Source organism: Solea senegalensis, linkage group LG8, assembly GCF_019176455.1.
Source record: "Solea senegalensis isolate Sse05_10M linkage group LG8, IFAPA_SoseM_1, whole genome shotgun sequence".
Taxonomy (NCBI): domain Eukaryota; kingdom Metazoa; phylum Chordata; class Actinopteri; order Pleuronectiformes; family Soleidae; genus Solea; species Solea senegalensis.
Genome location: NC_058028.1, coordinates 4,560,325 through 4,587,210, shown reverse-complemented (window position 1 = coordinate 4,587,210; position 26,886 = coordinate 4,560,325). Strand labels below are relative to the sequence as shown.

The following is a 26,886-nucleotide window of genomic DNA, read 5'->3' as shown; positions in this document are numbered from 1 at the left end:
GTGTACACTGAAACTGACCTCATATACTGTGTGTGTGGGCCCCAAATAACAGCCCTAATATTTACAAGTGCTCTTTTATTTTTATGTGTGTGTGTGTGTGTGTGTGTGAGAGTGTGTGCATTGGAGCTGGGGAAATGATTACCGGCGTGCTGTCTGCAAAAGTGAGCTTGTTGCCTTTTCATTGCTTTCCCTTCTTTCAATAAACCTCCAGTTTATCATCAACACGGCAGACGTGGAGTCTATAGATGTGCTTTTCTCCTGCTCGCTCAGATATTGATGACGCTATTCTGATCAGACAGGCGGTGAAGAGCGATGGCCTCATGTGAAGCAGGTTTTGTAATTTTGCGTTCAATCATAAATGAATATCAAAATTTGCTCATCCATTCGTATCATATTTAATGCCGACGAGGACGAGAGAAATGAAAAGCTAATGTCTGAATAATGGAAATTTGCGGCTGTGTCATCGCGTTCTTTTCCACACGTTCGCTGTCAATGCAAATAAGAGTCGTATCATACCGAGGTGGGAAGGGGATGATTGGATCTAATGCAGATTTCCATCCATGTGCAGATACCATGCATACATGAGTGCGGGGGATGTAAACATGGACGAGATGAAGGGGTGTTGATTGAGAGATTATGCATGTGTGTGTCATTCTGTATGGTTCGCTCAACAAAGACCAAGGTCGCTGCTTTTGGAGATGATGATGTTTGTGAGTGCGTGCGGTTGTAAAGAGTGTTGACAACAGCAGGTCATTCAAACATGGCCTTCATAGACATAGCAGTGGATTTAAATGTTTTTCTCTCCCCGTGTTTTCTTGCAGTTCTTCGTGACGACTTCAGACAAAACCCTGCAGATGTGATCGTGGCCGCAGGAGAACCCGCCGTCCTGGAGTGTCAGCCTCCGCGCGGACACCCCGAGCCCACCATATCGTGGAGAAAAGACGGCGTGAACATCGACGACCGAGACGAGAGGATCACTGTGAGTAGCGGTGCTCGCATTCATTATAGCCTGGGGACTTGAGATGCTGATGACCACACAGAGTGACCCGCTGATGCAAGTCAACTCATTACCGTGCGTCCTGAAAGATGGATCTGTTTTTTAACTCATCATTCACGCACGGCAATTACAAAAAAAAGACCCAGATCAGTCCACTTTGGTGGCTTCACTCTTTAATGACTAAGGTAAAGAATCAGCGCTGCTTCATTAGTCAGCAGCAGCAGCAGCAGCAGCAGCAGCAGCAGCAGCAGCAGCGCGGCATTGATTAGAGAAGGCTTTGCTGATGAAATCCAGCAGGAGGAAAATGTAGATCAGGAGGCAGAAATGAGCTGACCAGGAGAAGCCACACCTGCAGAATCCAAACAACCCTCTACATCTCATTTACAACAGAATCGCCCCCTTTTTTTCCTCAGCGTTAATTAAAACAACAAACAGCCAGCTCTGCTGTATCTGCCAATCACCGCCGCTCGCTTGTTTAGTTAAAGTCCCGTCTTGCGCAATTTCAGCCCGAATGTTGCAACCAATCGTGACTGTATTCATTTTTCCCGACGCAGCAAGACACTCATTGTTGTGTTTGAATATCCTGATTGGATGTTTGCTTAAAGGACTCTGACTCGGCACTCAGCTAACAACCTGCTCAAAGGGAAGGAGGTTTGCAGTGGGTCTGGATTGCACATTTTTAAGTCTGACTGTTGGGGTTTAAAAGTTCTGACTATACATTGTTTGGCCTCCATTTGCTGACGATGGCTAACTTTAGAGAAGAGTCATGGAAAATTCAATCTTCCTCAGCTAATAAATGCAAAGTGCTCATAAAGATGTTCCACTCAGTTTGTTTGTAGTGTATGTAATGCTAAAATGAAGCCTGAGGCTGGCTGTGTTAAATCCATTTTTGTTATTGGGTATGTAAAAACGGACTTATTGCTGTTGGCAGTCTTCAGTGGAGAACGGAATATGACTAAGTACAGATTTGCACAGTGAGGTTGTCTTCAATGTAGCTCCAAAATAGTGAGAGAACTTTCTTATTTATAGCAACAAGTGGAGCTTTTCCATGACACAGTTCCAGCATGACTCGACTCGGCAAGGCTTGACTCTTTTTTTTTGCTTTTCCATTAGTGATAATACCTGGTACCTGGCGGTCACTTGCAAGCTGAGCTGATACTAAAATGTGACGTCAACAGATTGCCGGTCACTGATTGGTCAGAGAGTGTCGTCACTGGAAGAGTCGTGAGCGTGACGTCCGACACAAGAATCGAACTGAACGTTACTGAACTGTAGATCAGTTAAAAAGACTTAAAAAATCCTGATCGCCAACATTTGGCAAAGCAAATCTCAATATTTAACTGCCCTCCGGTCATGCAGGAAGTACTTAATGATTCAGTGAACAAATCCTTTTAAATTAACTGATTCCTGGGATTCAGGATGCTGTTTGCGCCGCTGTAGCATGAATTAAGTTTTATCCATTACAAAGAATAAGACAATCAGTTTTGAAACTGTCGCAGTGGCTGCAAATAAATGGGCATATGTGCACTGATTACATTCATGCATGCTCAAACCACCTCCAAATGTGCTTCCTGTGATTGGATGTGTGTCCACATTCAGGACAGATTGGAGAGTGAAGCGTTCAGACCTGGATTTAATGTAGTCTGCCATAATCAGATCGCCCAGGATGGATGTTAGTAACCAGGGTCCAAACAGAGTCTCAGAGTCTATGTTGTGCAAAACCCTGCTCAAATGGAATGAAATCACATTTGTTCCTCAATGCAGTCTTTTTGTATTACAGGCGAGGTCCATTGAGGACAAAGCTCTCGCACACATGGCCTTTTCCATAATTATGTTTTAACCCCTTTGAAAATACACAGGCTATTTCTGTTGTTTGCTTCCCTCATAATGTCATTTCTACCCCCTGCGTGGTGGAAGTAAGGACTTATCTCGCTGCTGTTTGTGGGATATTGTGTACTGATGGGTGAAATCCTTTGAGCACACGCTGTGAACGCCGTTTCTGTAGCACTGATGCGGTGACTCAGAGTCGCGTCCCTGTAGCCTGCAGCAGCAGCAGCAGCAGCGCTGGGCCTTCACGTACGGTAGATTTAACAGCTGGTGTTGCTCACTGTAAACTTCCTGTCACGCAAAAAATCAAAAACCTCATGCTTTTAAGCGTTCCCAAATGACCAGCTGTAGAGTAGACGCTAGACGTCACGTAGGACCATCGGAGTATGTGTGTAACCAGCCGCGGTGACAGACGGGAGACACCCGTGCGATCCGGCAGCGTCTGAAGCACGACAGTCACGGGACAATGTCAAGAATTTGTTTATGGTACCGTAAATTTGTGCAGCGTGAATATGTGACTGTAGAGGGGAATCTTTATGTGCTGAACAGCTGAGCTCGTCAAAGGACAGCCCCCCACACACACACACATCCAGCCTGCATTGTTGTGTTTGGTCTAGTCAATTCCTTCCACCACGCAACATGCTTGAACGTGCAGTCGCCTTGGTGATCGGTGGTGATTAGTGCAAGGGTCCCAAACCACCTGCAGTGGGGATTTTCTCTGCACTGGGATGGGTCAGCCTGAGGGAGTGAAACTTCAGAGATGGAAATTGTTGTTTTCTGTCTCTTTTTTTTTTTTGTTTATCAGAACCAAAAAATGTTTCCCTGAAAGTGCAGCCAACTCCTGTGCCAGCTCAGCCTGCGGTGACTAATTGGTTCCTCCTACAATATCACTGAGCAGCTGGACAAGCACTGAATTTTCACCTTCAGCCTCAGGCTACATCCACATTTCTACGCTTTCATTTGAAAATGTTGTCGTAAAAACGATAGGAATATGTTTCTGCTCCATGCCAAAGGTAATCTGCGTCCATACTCGCACACATAAAAGCATCACATCACGTGATGTTTGGGCACAGCTGCACTGGGCATGTGCATGTAGGTGTAAACAGGAAGCTGAATCTACTTGTTTGCTCAGTTTCTGAAAAGTTCTACGAATGAGAAAACAACGCAGAGTAGGGATTTCTGTCATTAGGCTATCCAGACCGTCCAGACTAAAAGACAGCCCTGGAGTTTGAAAATGAGCCCAGTAGTCTTTTAAAACATCTCCATTTTGGGCTTTTAAAATACTCTGGTCGTGTAGAGAGTGGTATGGGTATAGCTTCGGTGTCACTCATTGTTGGAACTTCACCAACTGTTATTTTCAGTTTTAAGGCAGACACACCATTGAACGTGTATCTTCCAAACGCTTACCGAGGCTTACACATAGTGTTGATCCTACACGAGTGCTGTATATGTAGGTATCAACTGGGATTTACCCCGTAATGCTGCTGAGACACGACCGGCAACAGCCACGTTCCTCTCAATTTTGTCAGCCGGGGTTATTCGGGGGGGGGAGCAATGAACACAGACACAAAAAAGGGGGGAGAAAAAAAATAAAAAATTCATGCCGAGACCATTGTCTGTCTCTGGAGCCAGTCCGTCGACAGCATCACAAATGGCCAAAACGCGGCACATTGTCCTCCTCCTCATGTGGAATATTGTGGCGGCTAATTATCAGGCTGGAAATTAACCGCTGTGTGAATACCGGCGGAGTGCTTTTGCTGAATTGGGGGGTGGGGGCTTTTGCATTATCAGCGTTGCCAAATGACACGAGACAAAGGCGGCAGGATAGAGCCATCTCCCTGTAATGCAGGGATAATGGTCAGATTGTTGGAGCTTTCAGCAGTGTGCGACTGTGCTGTGCTGTGTGGTGAGGACAGAGGAAAAAAAAAGAGTCCCTGCTGCTCTGGCACTCTGAATAGGCCTGTGGAGAATGGGAAACTGCCACAGACACACAGAGGTAAGAATATGGTGGATAGAGAGTGGACGGAGCCTTAAGTGGATCCTCATGTCAGTGGAAGCAACAGTCCGCCCCTTTGCTCTTTCTCCTCTGCGTGGTCTGCCCTGACCTTGAGCCTTTGTGAATGTCACAGTGTTTTAGCTTTTAAGCCTTTTCTCAAACAAACAGTAACATAATGACACTTCAAACCCCTCCTGCACCGCAGGGTGTCCTAAATAAGCCAGCTCTCCACAGCCTCTTCACATCCTTCTGCCTCCTGCTTTTCTTTCTTTCTTTTTTTTTTACCATGAATATTAAACAGGGGTGAAGGGCAAAGGAATGCCTCTGAACCAGAAGAATGTTTTCAGTTGCAGAATTACCCTTCAAAGATCTGAAGACTTCCCCTGAAAAAAAAAAATACATTTACACTCTCATTTGAAGTTTCTCCGTCATGTGCAATTGATGAAAAAGCGACTAAACGGTATTGTGATGTTTATGTGCTGCGACGTGACTTGCGAGCAAACACACATGCGGGACAGATTCAACGCGGTCGTCACTGGAAGGAGACGCTTTTTTCGCAATATCGTGTGTCGGGTTCTCTGTCATTGGCTCGCTAATGGGGGTATCGGTTACATACTTGCAGGTGGTGGTCCACGTCTTGCAGGCTAATGTGCGTATTTAAACCCTTAAGCTCCATCAAGGTGCAGAGATCATTGGCGCACCGAGCTATTGTCTCTGTCTGCCATGACTGGCGTGGTTGTCAGCTGAGAGAAGGGCTAAGAGGCCTGTGCTGGGGCCTGGGCTGGATTTCTGGCTGCCTGAGAACAAAGCACCTCCTCTGGCCTGTAATCAAAGCCATGGGAAATAACAGACATGACATTCACTCCTGGGTGTGTGTTTGTGTGTGTGTGTGTGTGTGTGGTTCATGTGCTATGTTAACTTGCTCTCACTTGTACTATGTAGTGTACGTACACACCCACAAGAAAAAGAAAATCAAGAAAGCCATTCTTTAAAAACATTCCCCACATAGTAACAGACAAAACTGTCCGTAAGTCGTGAGGCGACTGGTTAAGTGTTTGCAGTCCTCAGGTGTTCCCTCAGGGACCTGTGGTTGTGTCGGATTGGAAAAGTGTTCTTTGGCTCTGGGTTTTTTTTTTTCCCTGAGGTGGGGGGGGAGCAGGCCGACTGATGGTGATAAAGACTTCAAGTGGAAGCTGAGTGGTGAGAGTACAAAACTAGGAGAAGACAAAGTAGTCCATTTGGGCTCTGAAAGCTCAGGGTAGGGCTGTGACTCTGTATTGTTCACAATAATACTAGGGATGAGCATTTCAGGCAAAAAAAAAAACGAAAACATTGTCCGATTTGAAAATTTACGGCAATACCGAAGAAATACCCCTGTCATTCTTTACATGTAAAAAAAAATCCTGTATTACGCTATGATGCACAGGTTAGACATTCAACTAGTGGATTTGTCTTACTTCCAAACAAAGGATTCCAAACTCCAAGGTTAAAAAATACCACGTGTGATCTTCCTGATGGAGACAGTGTTAGGCCGACAACTCCTGCATCCCCATGAGCTAAAATGGCTAGATTTTTAAAGTGAAACAAATGTTTGTTTCCCATCGGGAATGGCTAGCTAACAGTGACATAAATTGGTTAAATCAGCAGGAGAACAGGGAAGGATTATCAGTTTTCAGACAGAACACAAAGTGGCTGAGTTTAGAGCAACAGCCACGAGAGGCATTCAAGGCACCTCGTAACTCTCATCACTTGTGCAAATCAATAAGAGTGGACACCATGGATGAACACGCTTTCACAAATTGAACACCCATCTTAAGCTGTGTCAGCACATTAAGTCCTTGAATATGAATTGGACCTGGAAAGTCCTTGAAAAGTCTTTGACTCTACACTCTACAAACCACAAGTCTTCTGCTGCGGCCACCTTGTACTAATAGACACGCAACCTGTTAGATATCATGGATAAATCATTGTTCAGTTTCCTGGTTTTCAGTCTCGTCATCAAAGATTCTCCTGAAATATTGTGCTACGATTTGAAGCTTGCATCACCCACCTCTGCTCACAGCAATAAATAAACAAACACAAATGATCACCGCTTCCCCATCATGTGTTTGTGCATCGTATTTTACGACCACGTTGTAACTAACAGCTTCTTCTAAGTAAATATGTTCAGACTTCCATGAAAGCAATCAGCAGTATGTGTAGGTGTTTGAGCAATGCTTTTTTTTTCTATCTCTGTGTCAACAACAGGCCTCCGAGTGCCTCTAATACTGATGTATTTTTTTTCTCTTCTCTTCCCTCAGATACGTGGAGGGAAGCTGATGATCACAAACGCTCGGAAAAGTGATGCGGGGAAGTACGTGTGTGTCGGCACAAACATGGTCGGAGAACGAGAGAGCGAAATCGCCGAGCTTACAGTGCTGGGTAAGCGAGCGTCTTTTTCTTTCATACAGAACCCACGGCCTGTCGTCTACTTAACTTTCTGTCCACGCACTGGCACACATTTCATCTATTTGTAGTAACAAACAGAATCCAGATGCTGGGCTTTGATTGTCTATCTCCCGACGAGTTAAATGGTGTCGCTGACCTTTATCGGATAGAGTGTGAGATGACCGCCAATCTCACACCTTACCGCGAAGTCCACGCTGACCCCGGCAGCTTCTCTCCTCTCACCAGCTGCACCCTATTTCACCATGAGTGACCTCTGACTCTGATATTTCCCAGCGTGCCAAGCAGAGAGCATGTCCAGACTCCTGATTTTATCACCAGCCCTTTCTTCACTTCCTCCACCCTCCCCCGTCTCCTCGGAGACCTGTAATAATCTGTCACAGGGAACAACAACAAAGGCAGTTTTGTAAAGATAAATAATTGCACTGAAATAATACTGTCAGGGCTGAAACCAGGCCAGCTTGTGGCTTTTGTGTTTGTCCGTACGAGTGCGTAACACAAGCCAGAAACTCGGGTTAATCATAAACCACCCAGGTTAGTTTTTGAGACTGAAGGAATCTGTCCAGAGAAAGACATGTTGTTGTTTTTCAAGCCTGTCATTCAGAATTCTAGAACCTTTAGGATTAGGTGACCAGATAGAGTTTATCCTGGTCAACAATGCTTTATTTAATTTATTTATCTCATTTTACAGTAGCAACAATTAGTTATGGTTTCCTGGTCAGTATTATTTTACTTTTGACTAAAGATGATTTTGGGTTGCCAAATAATTTTGCTGATGTCTTTCCAGTCTTTTACCTCTAATCCAATCCAACTTAATTTATAAAGCACTTTAAAAACAACAGCTGAAACAGTGCTGTACATCAGAGATAAATGAAATATAGAAACATAATACATAATAGTTGAGACGTGATTGTTTTTAAGACATAAAATCTACTCTTGTCAAATGCCTGGACAGGAAGTTGCTCTGCGTGTGACCTACATTTGTTGTGGTTCTACTTTTCTTTTCTTTTTTGTAAATTTACTTTCTGGCTATTTCCATATGCACAGAGTCTGGTGACCTGCTTGTGGAATTTTAAATAATTCGTCAGCAAGTAGCCTTAATATGTATGTGTTGAGCCACTGTGGTCCCTTATAGTGAATCTAGCCCTGGAGAAAAAGTGCCTTCTTACAAGTCTCTGTCTACAAAGCTACCTTTAATTTCTGGATCCCTCAAAATATTATTACACTTAAGCTTTTTTATCAAGCTGGACTATATTTCCACCTTTTAGTGCTCTGAAAAGTGACCATCACAACGCTAAGATTAACATTTTCTGCACTGTCATTCTACTTTTTTTTTAATCTTTGCAGAACGTCCCAGTTTTGTGCGTCGCCCAAGCAGCCAAGTGGTGTTGGTGCAACAGAGTGTGGAGTTCGGATGTGAGGCTCGCGGTGATCCGGTTCCCACAGTACGCTGGAGGAAAGACGACGGTGACCTGCCCAAAGGAAGGTACGGTACCTCCAGCCTCACTGTCACGCACTGTACAAATGTTGCGTTGAGCGAGTCCTGAACCACCCCGTTTCGATCCAGATTCGAGATCCGCGAGGACCACACCCTGAAGATCCACCGTCTGATCTCGGCCGACGTCGGCTCCTACACCTGCGTGGCGGAGAACTTGGTGGGCAAGGCGGAGGCGTCGGCCACGCTCACCGTCCACGGTAAGGCGTTAGAAACTTTCGTCTCGCACGCGTTGTGCGAAGTATAATTCGTTTACAGCTCCGTGAACAGCCGTTGTGAATTCAATGCAATTTGGCCCAGCTGCACTGCAGTAATAGCCCTCAGCTCGAGCACTATATGGTCATCGCCTTCAACTATTCTCTCTCAATTAGCTGATTGATTCCTAATAAAAACGAAAACACAGAAATCCATATCAGCCGCAGAGCCGCACACACGGGAGCTCGACAGCAATTGATTTCATTTGCCCTACACAAGTGGCATTTCTCCAGAGGCTCCGTCTTCCCTCCACGTCTCAAGACTGGTATTATTTGTGCACCTACGGAATACCTCTGTGTCTCCTGTGGTCCTCTCGCCCCTGGACGTCTTATTAACACAGTCAGAATATAAAGCAGCCCGGTCACAGAGTATGAACATTCAGAAAGAACCCATTCAGAGGAAAGTGGGGGCTGGGATCACCCCCAAACTCTCCTGAGGGTCAGGGGAACACAGGGGCCCTTTAACAGCAAACTAATACCAATGTTGGGAGTCAGGTGAGAGAAGAAAGAAAGGAAGGAAGGAAGGAAGGAAGGAGGCTAATGGCATGGACGATGGGGATTGGCTGGAGAATGGGGAATAGGTTGGAATTGGTGGCGGCGCATCGCTGATGCAGAACGGGTCTGTGGATGATTGTGGTGAAGGGGACAGAGGGGGGAGGGGGGTTTTCTGTGGTGAGGTCAGCCATATTAATGTCACTCTATAGATGTCAACCTCACAGAGATATAAAGAGACAAGGCAATTCTATTACTCGGCCACCCCCATCTGCAAACACAGATACTTCATCCTCACATGGTTACCCTTTGCAATTATTTCTTGATTTTCTCCCCAGGACGGCGATCCTTAGATGGAAGGAGCGAGATTAGGCACACCTGCCAATACTCGCGTCAATATATCCACGTCTCTGATTGGCCGTTTTCACTCGCGCTCTCTCTCCCTGATGAAAGCTTAGTTAATGAAAGGGAACAGCATCGACGAGCGGGTTCAATAAGCTGTTCTCCCGGCTTAGAATCATATTTGAAATGTTTGTGCCTCCTTTTCATCCTCAGTGGAAATGAAACGTTTTAACCTCAGGGCAGTTCCCTGTGGCCCGCATGCATAATCAAAGCCCTGACCCTCTTTATTCATATATTATGCCTCTCAGCTCCCATGGTATATAAGAATTAGAGTAGTAGCAGTAAGTGAAAGCACATATAAACCGATCACAGTTGAGCAAAGAAGAAGCGCCGTCGCAGGTTTAAAAGGACAAGCGCTGTGGGGGATTTTCGTGTCGTGTAACAGAGGCCGTAGGAATCCCACTGTCACAGTTGAACCTTTTTGAGCCTTCAAAGTTCCTAGAACTCTTCATACCGAGGAGGCCAGGGAAGCTGTGGGCACCGAACAGTCCGGGGTAATTAAAGACAAGCAGGCCACAGTCCCACGCCCGGAAATGACATGCTTCTAATTACAGACGCGGACACAGGAAAGGAAAGAAAATACGCGTAATTGTAGATCTACAGGGGCCCAATGTAGCAAAAAGGTAGTGAGATGTTGCTGTGGTAGTGAAGACAACGTTACTGTGGGAGGGGGTGAGAGTGTAGCCTTGCGTGGATTTAGTGGGCAAAGCTGTCACTCTACATCAAGGCACGACTGCGGAGACACGGCTTAAGAAGTACAGAGTCGCCGAATAAAATAATTTCACTGGTTTACTTCAGGCAGAGGGAATCCGCCGCAGAATGAGCCTAAGTGGAATTAATGTAAATAGTCTTTGAACTCGAGCTTTTATGTGCAAATGAATTATATCATGTGAAAAAAAAACGGTAAGTAAGACGGGATATTACGCAATTTGCTTATCAAAGCAGTTTATTCTGTTTAAGTGATGTAACTGAGAAGCACAATGTTCAGGATGTTGTCCCTCAAAGTAAATCCCCTTTTAAAGATCCGGACACAGTTTATGAGAATAATCCAGCTCTGTGTTGGAAAAGAGGGGGATTTTCACAACTTCCGTGGTGGATGTGTCACGATATAATGTGGACACTGTTTAAACGCCGCCTGAGGCTGTTTTTTCTTTCAACGACCTCCGCTCTCGTGACTCACCTAATCAGTGAACTATTGTGTTTGCGTGGCCACGACACGTTCTTTAGACCTTTAAACGTGTCAAATAAAATATCTCATTGATTGATTGAAGACGCGGCGTAATTGGCCGCTCTTACTTACGGTTTTCACCGTAAAATCCCGCCTTGTGAGCCTCGTGAGGATGGAGTTTGCGAGATTGTGGCCATGGGTTGTTCAGCCTCCTTGTTCTTAAACATTTACAGTTCCAGTGTGGAGCTTCTGTCGCCCGTCTACGGAACTCTGAGGACTTTTTAACCGTACACCGATGAAACGTCTTGGTGTTTTCTGCCGTACTCGCAACACTTTACTAGCGATATGTGAGTTAAACATGGAGAATGAAAACTAATGTCAATAATAAATGCGTAGAACCCTATTGAAATGCAAAATATTTAACCCATAGAACACAGAGCATTTTGGCTGCTTTTTTCCATTACTATGCTTAAACATACAGTAAATACAGAAGCGATAAGAATGTGCAATATAGAGTGTATTATATCCTTTTTTTCAGCATAGCCTACAGGCCAAAAAAAAAATCAATTATAAGCAAAAAGTACTCAAAATTGGATTAAATTTGTGAAATGTGGAAATACGTCACAGTTTCACTCAAGTTTATGAACAAAAAGAAGAAAAACGCTCTGTTTTTGTGACTTCTGCACAATTATCGCTACTTTATATCAATAACTTTGACTCAAAAACACATGAGAAGACAAAAAGCATTGTTTAAAGCCTGTATAAGTGACCTATAAACACACACCCACAGGATGTCCATATAAGGAGTTGTGTATTACCAAGGGTGCAAATTAATGCCACGCCATTAAGCATTTTGACCGGGTTCTGTTGTGGTCAGATAACGTTGACACAGTTATTTCTTAATTAAACCTCGCTAGCGGACGCCAGCCGGAGGAATGTAAACACAGTTGTTTCACAGCGCGTTGGAAAGAATTCAGAAAATCAACGTGTTATGTTTTTGGGGTTTTTTTTTTATTTCTCAGCTGAGTAAGTTTGCCGTAAGCTGTGATTTATGTGTAGCAAGGTCTTGAATGGAATGGAACTCCCTTGAGCGGTGTTCGCTAATAAGCCATGTAAAGGGTCTGGAAGGAGATTGGGAACCGGTGCCAAAAAGAGCGTAAATGAGGAGGTACTTTTCTCCTCAGCAGTGAGAGTGAGTGTGTGTGTGTGTGTGTGTGTGCGCACTGTGACGGCGATGATAAATACACAAAAACCTGGTGGGGTGCCAAAGCCAATGGTTTGTATCCTCTATCTCTGTCTGCGTTTAATTAGTCTGGACCATAAAAAAACCCCTCATTGTGTGAGACTGACTCATTTCACCCGGTGTCCAGTAGCTTATGTATAATTTCAGAGAGGCTCAGACTTAAAGCAGGCTGCAGTCCACCCGAAGGGACCAACTATTAATCACACAAGGTCCACTTCATGCAGTCATGATGTTAGGAAGCCTGAACAGCAGCAGAACCACTTAAACTTCCATTAATAGCTCGGCTGTGGTCGGTGCTATGAAGCCTGCCTCCTGTTGGGCTGGAGGCCCGGCTTGTTTTCCCCTCAGTTTCTGATCAGCTTATCGACCGATTTTCCCCTCGCGAGAGAACCACGACTAAAGGCGCGGGGTCAGATTTAATGTTCACGTCTCCCTCCAGGTCCATAACTATGATCACAGCGGCGTGAGAGCAAGGTAGGGTTACCTAATTAAAGGCTTAGAGTCACATGAATGGATGTGTGCGTACGTACATTTCTCACGATTGTGCGCGCGTCTGGAAGACTCGGCGAGCGTCTTCTTCTGGGGAGTGTTTGATGTGAGGCTTATCTGCATTTTAAAATCCAGCGATACACAGCGGGGGGGGCGATTTGGGGTCAGAGGGAGGGGTCGGCCATTACTCTGACTGACGGCGTTTATGTTTCCGAGGGAGCCGTTTGGAACAGACTAGATTAGATAAGGTGAGCGATTGGCCCAACGGAGATTTATGGCCAAAGAGTGACAGTTAACATTCACCTTGTGTTTTTATGGACTGTGTGTACATTTGCAAAGCTGTGTTTGAGCGTCTGTGATCTCTAAACCTCTAAAGTTTATCAAGGGCACAGGGACGCTCACTGTCACACAACACCTGGAAAGAGGGAGGGGGGGGAGAGAGAGTAAACAATGCATGATGTTGCAAGACACAAAACATCTGCCGTGCTATTGTCTGTGTGCATATTTTTGTCATTTTGTTTCACTTAATCACATTTTTTCCCCATCCTGGAACATAGCCCTGAGTCACAGAAAGGATATTTGATCAGATATTTTTTCTCTGTTTATTTTCATTGTGATGTATTCCCGGTCACTTATGGTAATGATTTTGCGCCGAGTGCCTCATGTGGTCCCCAGGGTTTCACTCGACGAGGGACATGACATGTCTTTTATTCACTGAATAATAACAACATGATTTGTACTCATTGTTATTTTCCTTATCTCTTCTCACTGTCACGCTGCTCATTGTTCAGTTATTCATCCCTTGGTTTTTGTTGTTGTCTTTTTGTTCCCTTTTTAGTCGTGTCTGGTAAGTTGAAATGTCACCCGTCACCTATTCACCGCCCCGACAGAGACAGGAAGCTGTCACAGCCCCCCCTTCATCCTCCTCCCATCACCTCTCCACCCTCCAATCAGCACTCATGTTTCTGTTGTCATGGGCAACAGTGACAAAGGGACATTAATGGGTAAAAATATGCTCAGCTTGGGCCTCCAAGGTAAAGCCGCATCATTTCATTCTATTATTTCCCCCCCCCCTTTTTTTATGCATTACCAAACACGCCGTCTTATTCATGGACAAATTATGTCTGTATTTCAAATGACAGCTTTTAGATTGCTTTATTTATGTACAGCACAGCACAGCGCCTATAAAAATGGATGGAAATGTTCAGAGATTTAATGCTTTTGAGGACATATCCATAGACCTTTTTTTTTTTTTTTCAAATGATTATGCACATCCAGGGTGTGTCCCCTCACACGTAATTATTAGCCCAGCGAAGCCTTGTGTCTACAGTAAAGGTGCATGGGTGACATTGGGCTATGACACCGCACTTAGTCTGAGATGGAATTTATCATTAAGATGGATTCTGCATCCCGGTCGAGGCCTGTGCTATTGGAGGGTGTCAGCCTGGACAGATGGCTCAAATTTATTCCCCATTTCCATGTAAATTTGAATGGTGCCCTTGCCCATGCTAATATGTGGGGGCATGGAAGTAAGCCTTGTTTTTTTGGGGGGATTTTTTTTTTTCCACCCCGCCATTCATTACATCTTTAATTTGCCCACATTTTGAATTTAACGTGTGCCGTTTAATCTGCTGAGCACACTGGATGTGAAGTTTTAAAAGTGTCCATAAGACCTCTTTAGAGCTGCAGTCACAATTCTTTTGTCTTACACTCAGGGAGACAGACCACTTGTAACTGTATTATTATGACAGCTATAATGACAGTGTGTGTGTGGCGTGTTTGTCTATGCCATGGCTAACCGTTTGTCGTGGCTGTCCTCTAGTGCCCCCGGCGTTTGTGGTGAGACCGAGGAACCAGGTGGTTGGAGTTGGCAGAACTGTCACTTTCCAATGCGAGGCCACTGGAAACCCACAGCCAGCCATTTTCTGGCAGCGGGAAGGCAGTCAGGTAAACAGAATAAACAATGACAAATGTTTTCATTCCAGAACGCTCCTTATCCTCTTGGAAAGCGTGACAGCGTAGCCACCGGCTTTGGAAATAACCATTTTGTTGTCACAGTTGACTGGGTAGCTAACGCGGTTTGCAATTGTTTGCCATTGTGGAGGCCACATTCAAACAGTGCAATTATTGTTTTCCCGTCCAAACTAAAGGATGTGATGTGTTTTTATTCTCCGCAGAACCTGCTCTTCTCCTATCAGCCCCCTCAACCGTCCAGCCGATTTTCTGTGTCTCAGTCGGGGGACCTGACTATCACTGATGCTGAACGCTCAGACATGGGATACTACAGCTGCCAGGCCCTGAACATCGCCGGCAGTGTCATCACCAAGGCTCTGCTTGAGGTCACTGATGGTAAGCGGCCTTCGTTTAAACACAGTTTCTGCATTCAGCAAAAGCCTCAGGAGAGAATTAGAGGAACTCTGAGTGGATGAATATTGGTATTTGAGATAATCTTTGGCTTATGAGGATAAATCTCTTCATCTGAAATGATGTGGCCCTACAGTCGAGCGTATTAATATCCAAATTGAGGTTTCTGAGGTTTGGTCTGGCCTTCTCAGTGGGTTCCTGTCAGAGGTAGAGACACTCTGGTGCCTGTGCACCCAGACCGTGGCTCAGTACTCGGCTTCACTGGCTTCACACTGGCTAATGTTTCCTTTGGTATTCCATGGCTGAATGGCTGCAGTCTACCGTTGGAAGACTGTGGCTGTGTGGTGAGGTCTGGATTGGGTCCTCTAATTACTCCGCAGAGCCAATCGCTGTCAAGCCTGGCGGGACTAACCTTGGTTTCATTTCCACCAATCCCACAGAGATCTGGGCAGCTATTATTTTGTCTACGACACACCTACAGTACATTCATCCCTTCATTTTTCCAAACGTCCTTCTTCATTTCAGACCTTTGCAATGGTATGTTTCGTCTTGCTCTCCTCCTCTCCTTCTCCTGTCTGTCGTACTCTCCGGGTAATAATAACAGTTATTAAAGTTAGCAGGCTGTTCTGAGGGCACCTCTCCTCCGCAGGCAGATCTAGTAATTACAGGTCATGCTGACAGTGTTTTAGTAATTGCATCATCCCCCGCACAAAAGCAAAGACAAAGGGGCCCAGAGATCGCGGCGCAGCTTCGGCTCTCAGGAGCTGCGCGCACATACATTCATCATTAGGTGTTGCCTTTTCACCACGTTACATATTAATTCGATTGCTCCGCGGTGACTGTAACTTACCAGTAAATCAGCGGCTGCTGACGGCGATAGTCATCAATATTGCTATGAATAACAATAATAATCTGAGGGAGGCTGACGCCCCAAAATAAGGAACATGATGAATCACACGGTGGACAAAGTAAAAAATGTATATAATTAAAGTCTCTTCTTCTTCTTCTCTCTTCATTACAGCGTTTCTCTTTGTGTCAAACACACTTTTTCTCCACGTCTTTGTTTGTGTTTACGCCACTCATGAGCTGTGAGGCAGAGAGCAGGAGTGAGAATCATGCTTCATGCTAATAACATTGTCTGTTCTGGTGAGATGGGTTTTTTTTTTCAAGGGCTTTTTCTCCCTTGTTTTGTGTTTAATGGCTGGGGGATGGGTCGTGGGATTGTTGGCCCGCGGGCGCTCATATGCTTAGTGCCAGGCATCTGGTGGAGCTGCAACGAATAAGACTGAAGTATCTGAGGCCATTTCATTTTAATTACGCTGCTTTTATTTGGCTTGAGTTTGACTCCTGCTGCTGAATGATTAGAAAATTGTTTCCAGTTTCTTAAAATTGGATTTAATTCCGCTCCCACTACCCGTGCAGTTCTCACATGCTTACATTACCACACGCTGTTTGTCAGATTCCCACTACACTCTTGGCTTTTGTATCTTTTCCTTGCACAAGCTGGATGTAATCCTCGGTTCTTCCTGTCACACCGCACGAACGCCTTCACTCTCCCCCACATAAATACCCAATCTCTTTCCTCCTCTCCTCAGTTGTGTCGGACCGCCCGCCGCCGGTTATCCGACAAGGTCCGTCCAATCAGACCGTGGCTGTGGACGGCACAGTGGTCCTCAGCTGCATGGCATCGAGTAACCCCACCCCGACCATCCTGTGGAGAAAGGACGGCGTACTGGTGTCCACACACGACTCCAGGGTCAAACAGCTGGACACGGGCGCACTACAGATACGCTATGCAAAGGTAAGACGTCTGGACACAGGCTAAGTTTTTCGGAAAACGATAATGATAGGGTTGTCACTTTTTATTCGATATTTTGATGTCCGCACGCATTTGGAGAGGGGAGTTTTCAAAGTCAAGCTCAAAATATGTTTGGCCTAGAAGTGCATCAGACCATCTGAAGTAAACTGTGTGATCCAGGTTGAGGTTGCACTCAGCACAGCTTGGCTTTAGATCCATGTAACAAGTGGCATGTGTTTTAGTTTCTACGTGATTGAAGGCGAAGTAACTCACCTGTTAGCTTAACTGTTAGCTCCACCGCACTAAATAATGTAATCACTTGTGTATGTGTGTGTGTGTCTTGTCTGAAAGAATAGCGTGTCCCATCATTTTCTGGAGAAAAAAAATGCCATCTGTACTAGACAGAAGCCAGTAGCTCAAAGTGGGAGGATAAGAACATTTCATGTCACAATTACCTTGACCAAAAAATAATTGCAATCTGCTTCACACTATAAATCACTTGTCTGTACATTTTGGTAAGTGAAAAATAAGTTTTCTTTCAGGGAACGCGATAAACTATCAATAACAAGACCGGGGATATTAAATGATTGTTTGCTGTTGCTGTGATTAATGAATATAGTCACAGCAAGTAATGAACTGTTCAAAAAACATCTGATGATGGAAACACAACATAACAACATGTGATGATGGGAAAAAAAACTGCAAATAGTGTGAGTGTTTTTTTTTAAATCACCCATCATGCCACTCTGAGTTAATTTATAATTTGACCTTGAATGCATGAACTACATTTATTCTAAACTGTTTTATCAATACTTTAAATTCGCCCTGCCAGTCTTCAGTCCTTCAAAATAAACTTTAAAGTTCCATCATGTGCTGAGTAAACCCCCGCTGGTCGGTAAATAAAGCATGCGTTCCCTGCCAGCGACCGGCTCTCAGTGGGCTGTCAGTCAGTTGTCGCTGGTTTGAAATGGAGTCTGTGAAGTCGAACAGTCTGTAGTTCCTGTCAGTCACCCGGGCTCAGTGGGTTTTGTATGTCATTTACCGTGTGTGTATGTGTGTGTCTGTATCTCAGAGATGGCACGCAGCGCGATGCCGAACACAGTCTGAGAGGAAAGCGAGCGGGGGGTGCGGGGGGGGGGCGTGCTGACGTGTTTTCTAGACGAAGGCGTCACGGGGTCAGAGTTCGCGTCAGATTGCGGTGTTGCGATGAATGCTGGCGTGTCTCGTGGTGACAAGATTCCGGTGTGATTGGTCTGCCAGTCGAGAGGCAAGCGGGGAGGAGACGCATCCACACCGCTCTCCCGCTGTAGCTGAGTAAACTCCGCAGGCACTGTACATTAATGGGATTGTCATTTCTCCCGACAACACTTTAATGAAGATGTTTTTGACGTGCGAGACAGTCTCTTTTATTAATCCGGTGGCATGAGGGCTACTATAATTGAGAATAATAGATTTTTCTTTCTACCTGAAAGACAAAAGAGTACATACCTTGACAGGGCATGCACAGGGTGAATTTATCCATTTCTCTATCTTTTTACATATAAATTAGCAAAGTAGCCTTTCATTTATTATGCATCAGCAACAAACCGCATCAGAATGACTCCTATAACCCACAGATTTTGATGACAGTTGACAGCACATGCATTTTTAACCATGTATTACCAGCTGGGTTATGTGTTTTTGTTAGTTGGCAGCATTTATTTGAAAGTTGTCAACAGATTTAAGTCAAGAGCAAGAAACAGTTATGTATTTTTGGACTGGATGTGCTGATTTTTTTTTTATTATAGATCAAGGGTGTTTTTTTTCCAACTTTATTTTCCCATGAACCACTGCTGCACTTTTATAGTGGGGAAAAAAATCTGAAATCTGGCACTGAACAACAGTATTGTGTCTCGCTGTGTATTTTGGTGAAGATCCAGATCTGAGACAGATAACATTTGCCCTTATTAAAATAGCACATTTAATCGAGTCGTTCGTTGAGAGATAAGTATGAGATCTCTGAGTCATTTCCTTTGTAACAAAATGAACATGATTGTTATCTGCCGTTTGTGTGCACTCCGCTGTTCCCAACACACTCGTGTCTAGAGCTCGATGAAAGACAGATATTTAACCGTATTCCTTCAGTGCAGGTTGTCTCCACATCTGTTGAATGGGGCTGTGACTCCCATGTTTTGGCTCTCAGGGGGGGAAGGTAGCGATAGAGAAAGGTCTCCAATTAGTCCACGATCCTGTGAAAATCTTTTCCATTTGACTAGGAACGGTCTGTCACTTGCCCTTTCCAGCTGCTTCCCAAACCCCACCAGTTTCTCGTTTTGAAAGAGATGATGCTGAGATTATCAGGCGGTGACAGCTACCTGCTGTCGACTCCACCAGAATGTCAATAAGTAGAGCAGTGAAGGGGAGATAGAGCAAGAGGAGTCAGGGAAGATGCTGCCACATTTCAGGAAGCTGTAACAGATATTTAATTAATATTTCCATCTCTCCTCCTCCAGCTGGGCGACACTGGAACCTACACTTGCATCGCCTCCACGCCCAGTGGAGAGGCCTCATGGAAAGCCTATTTAGAGGTTCAAGGTAAGCCTCATCCAGCAGCGTCTCATTTTATGGTTTTTCCCCCCACAAGTCTTTTAATTCTGACTTATAAATCAAAAATGAGATGTTTCGCCCACCCCTGGATGTTGAAGATGTAATAAATGACTTTCCCCTGTCTACATCAAGAGTTTGGAGTCCCTGTCCAACCAAACAGACCTACAGATCCAAACCTGATCCCAAGTGCTCCTTCAAAACCTGAGGTCACTGACGTTACCCGCACCTCCGTCACCCTTTCCTGGAAGCCTAACCTTAATTCTGGAGCCACACCCACCTCCTATATAATTGAGGCCTTCAGGTAAATCAAATTAACTTACCCACAAATAATCAAAAGTTTTCCATGGCTTTATTGAAACCTTTTGAGACCTTAAATCCCTCTGTTGTGTGTCCACAGTCATGCATCAGGGAGCAGCTGGCAGACCTTGGCAGAACATGTGAAAACTGAGTCATTTGTACTGAAGGGCTTGAAACCCAGCGCAGTCTACCTCTTCTTAGTACGGGCAGCCAATGCCTATGGGCTGAGTGATCCCAGTCCCATCTCTGATGCTGTGAAAACACAAGGTGAGAACTGCCTTTTCAGCTGATATGTTGGGGAGTAGCCCAAAGAATATTTAGTGTCAGCATGGGTTCCAATACTGACACTGAATCAGATATCAAAAAAGTTAAAAAAAAAAAAGTAAGCTCACAACTAAGTTAAAGCCCTCTGGCAGGAAACGATGCTGTTCACCTCTATAGATTTACTGTATATACTAGACAACACATAAATCAGGCAAAATGTCAGACAACTGAAAAATGTGAAGATGGTGGATAGCTGTTGGCTAGCAGGAAGGCATTTTACCCCACAGATCCAGAGAGATGGCGGAGGTGAATCGCTGCTATGAATCATGGGAACCCACAAGCAACAGATTTAATGGTTAGCTCTTCGTAAACCATGGACTCAGACTAGATTTACCAAGCTGTAGTCTGTACAGCAACACTAACGCAGCGCCTGTTGCTAATGCTAACTTTATGCTAACACTTATCCTTCCCATGACAACAATGCAATCATTGACTCCAGAGTTGAATATTTGTCACAAAGCCAGATTACGTCCATTTTTTCCCTCCAGGCTCTTGTAAACATTCGGTTGAAGGGATTAAAGGAAGTTGAATGTGTCAGGATCCTGCAGGTCTGGAATAATGTCCTCTCCGGCTGTTTCCAAACTTGTAAAAAAAGGGACTGCAGGGGCATTATAAGATCACATATTTTATTCAGTCTGTCAAATGTGTGATATATTGGTCGATCTCCATGGATTGAAAGCACGTAATATGGTGGTTCAAGGAAACGTGACGTCAGGAGCTCCGTCGGGATTATTAGGCCATTTCATTTTAAAATATTTTGAATGAATAAGGCTGTGCTATCACGGCACCATTTTGTTTATTAGCACATTGCTGCTAAATATAATTCTAGTGAGTCATGTTGTGTTGTTGTCAGACTGATATCGGTATTAGTAGATGATATCGGTATCAATCTTAAGCATTTTCTTAAGTCACAGACCAGGTCAATGATCTTTGGTGACTGTCCTTGTCCACACAGATATCCCTCCCACCAGTCAGGGTGTGGACCACCGTCAGATCCAAAGGGAGTTGGGAGAAGTGGTGATCCACCTGCACAACCCCACCATCCTCTCCTCCTCCTCTGTGCGGGTGCAGTGGACAGTGAGTATAATTTTCTCCATCACTGCATTATTGTCACATTTGCTTGTCACATGCTCACACAGCTGCGGCCAGTTACTGATTGCCATATGGTTCATTGGCCGTGGTAACAGGCCACCAGAGCTCCAAGGTTAGTTTAGTGATATACCTATGGTCAATTTGTCAGGCAACTCAGCCGAGCTAATGCGCTAACGTCCTATCACCATACAGAGTAAAGGACACTGCAGAGAGCAGCCAGGATCACAGTCCAAGTCTTCTTAGCATCCGTCTGGCATGAGCCTGGACCGGTCATGTGGCCAGAGATCCAAAAAAAAAAAAAATCTGAAGCGTTTTCCAAAAGTGCACTACTCTCAATTACCCAAAATCTACACCACAGAGCCTCCTGCAGAAGGCCACGCAGTGCCGTACTGCAGTGTGTGGCGTGCCAGGCTGTGCCCTCTCAGATTGGAAACACTTGACAGCTGTTAAAATAATACAAGCAAGAAGGAAGAGGCGGCCAACTCCTGCTCTTAAGTGGAAATGGCTTACAGATGTTAAAAAAGGGGATAGGTGGGAGAGGAGGAAGTAGAACTAGGGAGCTTATGTTGGCGTTTCTCTGATAGCACAAGCTGAATATGAAGTACTTATATCCATCTGCTACTGATGCGCTTCATCCATAGTTTTTTAGATGATGAGATACATAATGGCTGTCCGTCTTACGTCGTAGACTCTGTCTCTCTCTGAGAGGACTCACTAAAGGACAGAAGAAGAAGAGAAAGCGATTATTTTTGCCTTTTGACACAAGTCCACCCCTGCATTCCCAGTTATTATGAAGTGTCACGGTGAGTGATGAATGGGACAGAGGAAACGTTAAAAAGGATAGTGACATGTCAAGACTGATTTAAAACATCACTGCCCAGTTACCCTGTTGCCCTGGAATGTTCCAGCAAAAACACATGCCATGAAGGAGACTGACACTGTAGCTGTGTCTCACCGTTTCACCGGGTTTGTTGTGTTAAATCTGTTCCTAATGTGAGTTTTTCTTGGATTTCTTTCTTACCTTTCCCCCCCCTTTTGTGTCATGATGGTGAGTGGTTGCACAGTTTTCCAAGCTAATGAAGACCACCTGCGCCGGCAGCATATTTTACAGGGGGAGGGATAAAGAAATCACTAAAATCTTTACAAGCCAGCGCTGCCTGCCTTCCACAGGGACTCGTAGGGATATTAGCATCCTGGTTAGCAGTTATTCTTCCCTCCATCCGTGCTGGATTACAAAGCGACAATAACTATCCAAAGATTAAACTGACAAACTAACAAATTCCTTCCAACTGCTATTCTTTCAGCTACTGTTCAGAAGTCCAGTGTGAAACATTTAGTAGGGTTTATTGGCAGAAATGCTAGGCTTAGGTATGTTTATATAGATGTATAATGGCTTTTTAAATAAAACCGTTTTACTTTACTTTATGCAAGGGCCTTGCTTTATTAATGCCGCCATTTTGTGCTGCCATGTTTTTACAGCACCCTGAATGGACGTACTGTACATTCTGTATTAAGCGGAAGCTAACTACGCAAGCGTAGGAGAAAGACACACTTTCTGGCCTGCGTAGGCCACCGTAGTTCCCCCGACGTGCTTGGGAAATCCTCGGACTCACCGTGAGACGTTGCTAATCCTGGACATTTCAATTATTATCCTTAATTTTCTCATCCCCCTCGACATGTGAAGTATCCTTGACTCCAGCAGCCCGTCAGGAGTCTGGGGAGCAGGACAGGATGAGACAGGCTGTTCTGGGAGCCTGGGCCCTTATTTAACCAGCTCCAGACTTAGAGGAACCTCTGGCCAATGACCTCATAGTGTGGTTTGCACAAATCACTGCTGCTCCAAATGGTGCATAGACAGACAGTCAAAAGGAGATGTAGATGTAGATGTGGATGGCTAAATAAGAGGGTGATGTGATGACTGAGTGCCCCCCCCCACTCCATCCAGTGCCTTGTGTGTGTATATCAGTTGCATAGCTGTCCACGGATTCCACAGCTAATTGTGCCAGTGTGTCATTTCCCACTATGAGCCTTGAAGCACATAATGAAGTCAGTCTGACAACTGTCTTTGTCCCCGTGCCATTCACTAGGTGGAGCAGCAGTCACAGTACATGCAGGGCTACAAGGTGATGTACAGGCCTTCACAGGAGGGGTCGCAGCGGAACGACTGGGCCGTGTTCGAGGTGCGAACCCCCGGGGAGGACAGCGCCGTCGTGCCGCAGCTTCGGAAAGGAGTAACATACGAATTCAAAGTCCGCCCCTTCTTCAATGAATTCCAGGGAACCGACAGCGATGTCAAAATTGGCAAGACGCTGGAGGAAGGTGGGGGAAGTGAACGCGTGCGACTGTGTGTGTGTGTGTGTGTGTGTCTGTACGTGCGCTTTAGTGCTCGCATGTGTGTGTATGCATGTTTTCATGTTTACACAGTTTTATATGCACAGCTTGTACGAGTGCGAGCGTAGAGCAGCTGTTCACAGCAGGCAGGGAGGGAAGGATTGTGTTAGGTTCAAATGTGGTGTATTCAAGCATGTTAGAGTGGCTGTTCAGCTCTTTAAACGGCCCTATGGAAACCCATATACAACACTCCAGGAGGAGTGTTATACTAATTTTTCGCCGGGTGTGGTTGTGGCAGTCTCGTGAGGTTTGGTTAAAAACCCAACTACAAATTTTAATTCCGTAGCAAACAGTTGAGAAATGCGAGTGAAGAGTGTTTACTGGCGAGTGTGCGTGTTTGTGTGGGAGTGTTTTTTGATCTTTTTCTGCTGCCGGATTCTCTTTTGTTCCACACTTAATTTATAATTGTTTTCGTAGCTCTGTGCGTGTTTGTTCTCCCATGAGCAGAAAAATGCCTGTTTTCATGACACTCAATCACTCATCTTTTATGCCGCGTCCATAATTATTTCAGCTTAATTACTGTTGGACCTCAGGTTGACGTTCACATACACACACACACTGAGTAAACAGTTATTATTTATCTGCAGAAGCATGCGCATTAACCAGACTCAGTTTTCACATAAAAGGGTTGGAACACTGATTATTAGCCTTTGTTCTCACCTCAGCTTCAATCTCGCACAGAGATAAAGGACAAATTCCAACAGCTGAATGTGACGGCAGGACGGAGGTGGCATGCGGCCGTGTTTATGTTTCACGCGTGAAGGTGTGTGTGTTTATCTTTTGTCTGCTCCTCCAGCCCCCAGTGCCCCGCCTCGCGAGGTTACGGTGACGGAGAGTGGGGACAATGGGACTGCGATCGTGGTCTCCTGGCAACCCCCTCCAGAAGAGGAACAGAATGGGGTGGTCCAGGAATACAAGGTAACAAGAAGAAGAAGAAGAAGAAAAAAACACACACACACAAGGTCTGAGCAATTGGTAATGTGGAGACACAAAGGAGAAGCAAACACACACAGGGGTGCAGACGGAAGGGTTAGGTGAGAAAAGGGACAATGCACACACACGGAAAGGTAATGAATTCCTGGTCGAGACACACCTTTGTACACTCCCCCTGTGTGCCTCATCAGAGGCTCACACACACACAGAGGGAAAAGCAGGTTGAAACTGTTGTGAAACAGTGCCATCTAGTGGGGGAAAGCTGGATTATCTTCATTGAGAGGCTGTAACTGCTGATTATTGGTGTATTTGTGTTCGGAGGAGATAATAAAATGTGCTTTATCTTAACTTTAAACTACAGATACTAAGGAATTACGTGAAAAAAATTAAAGGACGGAATCAAATTATAATTCCAGTCAACAACTACCTTTCCTCTCTCCTTCCCTGATAATGCATGCTCTCTCTGTAATGGCCTCACTTTGGGCAGCGCCGACCTCTCATTGTCTATGCCGCGAGAGTCCTGCATTTTAAGTGGAAAGGCATTTATTGTGGCACAGTGGGAATATTGACTACCAGTGGAATGGAAGATGAAGCGGAGGCAGGGGGGGCAGGAACGTTAAGCCACTGTTAATTTTCCAGGTAAATGTCTCTGGCGATGGAGTCATTTCATGGTTTTTAAGTCCAGCGCGCGAGAGAGAGACTTCCCCGCTCGTTACAGAGCCTGATCCCCCGGCGGCCGTTTCACTCGCCGCAATTTCGAGGAAACGAAAGAGAGCGAGTTCGGAGCTTTGTACTGTACGTCCATCACAGATGGGCCAACACGTGTGTAATACACACTTGAGGGAGAGTGTCTATCTGGTAACTGGTGGGATGAGGATGTGGAGGTTTGCAGGCCTCAGGCTGAGGTGAATCCATAAAGTTTAAGGGAATCCACAAACGCCACTTTTGCGTTTTCGTGTATGTTTGGGAGTTTGTTTATGTTTCCTCAGTCGCCCCTTGGGCTTCATTCTGCCCCTGTTTCTGCAACTGTATACATATGTATACCTGTACAGTTGTTGATATAAAGCTGTGGTGCAAGCTACAGTATATGGTGTCACGTAAACACATGTGCTACAGCATTTTAGGACGTTTCTTGAAACTGTGAGAACCTTTCAAGAACATCCATCCGTCCATTTTCTACCACTTCATCCCCCATATAGGGGGACATATAGAGACAAACAACCATCCATTCTCCCACCTACGGTCAATTTAGAGTGTCCAATTTACCTAACCCCCATGTTGCATGTTTTTGGACTGTGGAAGGAAGCCGGAGAACACAGAGATACCCACACACAGAACATGCAAATCACTGCAGATCGGCCCTTGTTCCAACTGGGGGCTTGAACCCGGGTCTTCTTGCTGCAAAGACAAGAGTGCAAAAAAAAATATTCCGTGTGGTTAGGCCTAAAATTGGGTTACAGAGACTGCAGATACCTCATCTGTTTTCCATGGGCTTCAGGCCACACTTGATACGATATGGCTACTTCACTTATAGCGGATCCGAGTAAAACCCGTAACATTGTTTCGCCACCTCCGAGGCGTAACACAATACCTGCGGTGCAGCGGGGAGCTCTCGTCAAACGTAAAGAAAACAGACGGGAAAACCTCACAACATTAACCCTCAAACTCCACTCCTCTCTTTGTTCCTGTTATGAGCAGATCTGGTGTTTGGGGAACGAGAGCAGGTACCACGTCAACCGCACCGTCGACGGCACAACCTTATCCGTGCTGATCCCCAGTCTGACCCCGGGGATCCGATACAGCGTGGAGGTGGCAGCAAGCACCATAGTGGGACCTGGCGTTAAGAGCGACATCACCTTCTTCCAGCTCGGTGAGTAAAACTATGTTGACTTCTCTCTCTCTCTCTCTCCTTTTGCACAGAAGGTCGTATAAACGTCTGCGTTTCTCCTCCGGCGAGCCCTGCACACGGAGTGAGCCCCAATTATCTGACAAATAATTATGGCATTAATCCAGTCAGCTGGAATTAAAAGGTTTTCAGTAATGCCACGTTTATGCCAAGTAAACAGACAATTATGTCATTCCTTTCTTTGTAGCGACGCACACGTTCATGCCGTTGCCTGCTTTTCCCTTTCACTAAAAACTGTAATTGTGCGTGATTACTGTTATACAAACAAAATCAAACTTGCCATGAAAGAGTGTGATGAGTGTGAATCACAAGGAACCTCTGCATTTTTTTTTTTCCCTGCCCACTAGAAATGGCTTTTAGCCTCTGTAGTCGCTCTGTAGTTGGCAG

At 45.2% G+C, this 26,886-nt stretch overlaps 1 protein-coding gene across 10 annotated transcripts in view; it reads left to right on the top strand.

The window, feature by feature from the left end:
• The window catches only part of robo1 (roundabout, axon guidance receptor, homolog 1 (Drosophila)), a 253,306-nt gene that overhangs the window by 201,652 nt on the left and 24,768 nt on the right, over positions 1-26,886 (top strand). For 8 of the 10 annotated variants that reach the window (XM_044033010.1, XM_044033011.1, XM_044033016.1 and 5 more), the window contains 15 exons: positions 822-979; positions 7,121-7,241; positions 8,613-8,751; positions 8,833-8,960; positions 13,647-13,655; positions 14,631-14,755; positions 14,986-15,157; positions 16,768-16,973; positions 19,463-19,544; positions 19,689-19,857; positions 19,954-20,120; positions 21,133-21,254; positions 23,357-23,588; positions 24,457-24,578; positions 26,292-26,463. In XM_044033010.1, coding sequence (XP_043888945.1) covers positions 822-979; positions 7,121-7,241; positions 8,613-8,751; positions 8,833-8,960; positions 13,647-13,655; positions 14,631-14,755; positions 14,986-15,157; positions 16,768-16,973; positions 19,463-19,544; positions 19,689-19,857; positions 19,954-20,120; positions 21,133-21,254; positions 23,357-23,588; positions 24,457-24,578; positions 26,292-26,463 — 2,124 coding nt within the window. The remainder of the gene's footprint in view (positions 1-821; positions 980-7,120; positions 7,242-8,612; positions 8,752-8,832; positions 8,961-13,646; positions 13,656-14,630; positions 14,756-14,985; positions 15,158-16,767; positions 16,974-19,462; positions 19,545-19,688; positions 19,858-19,953; positions 20,121-21,132; positions 21,255-23,356; positions 23,589-24,456; positions 24,579-26,291; positions 26,464-26,886) is intronic. The other 2 variants (XM_044033012.1, XM_044033009.1) reach the window with 1 other exon arrangement.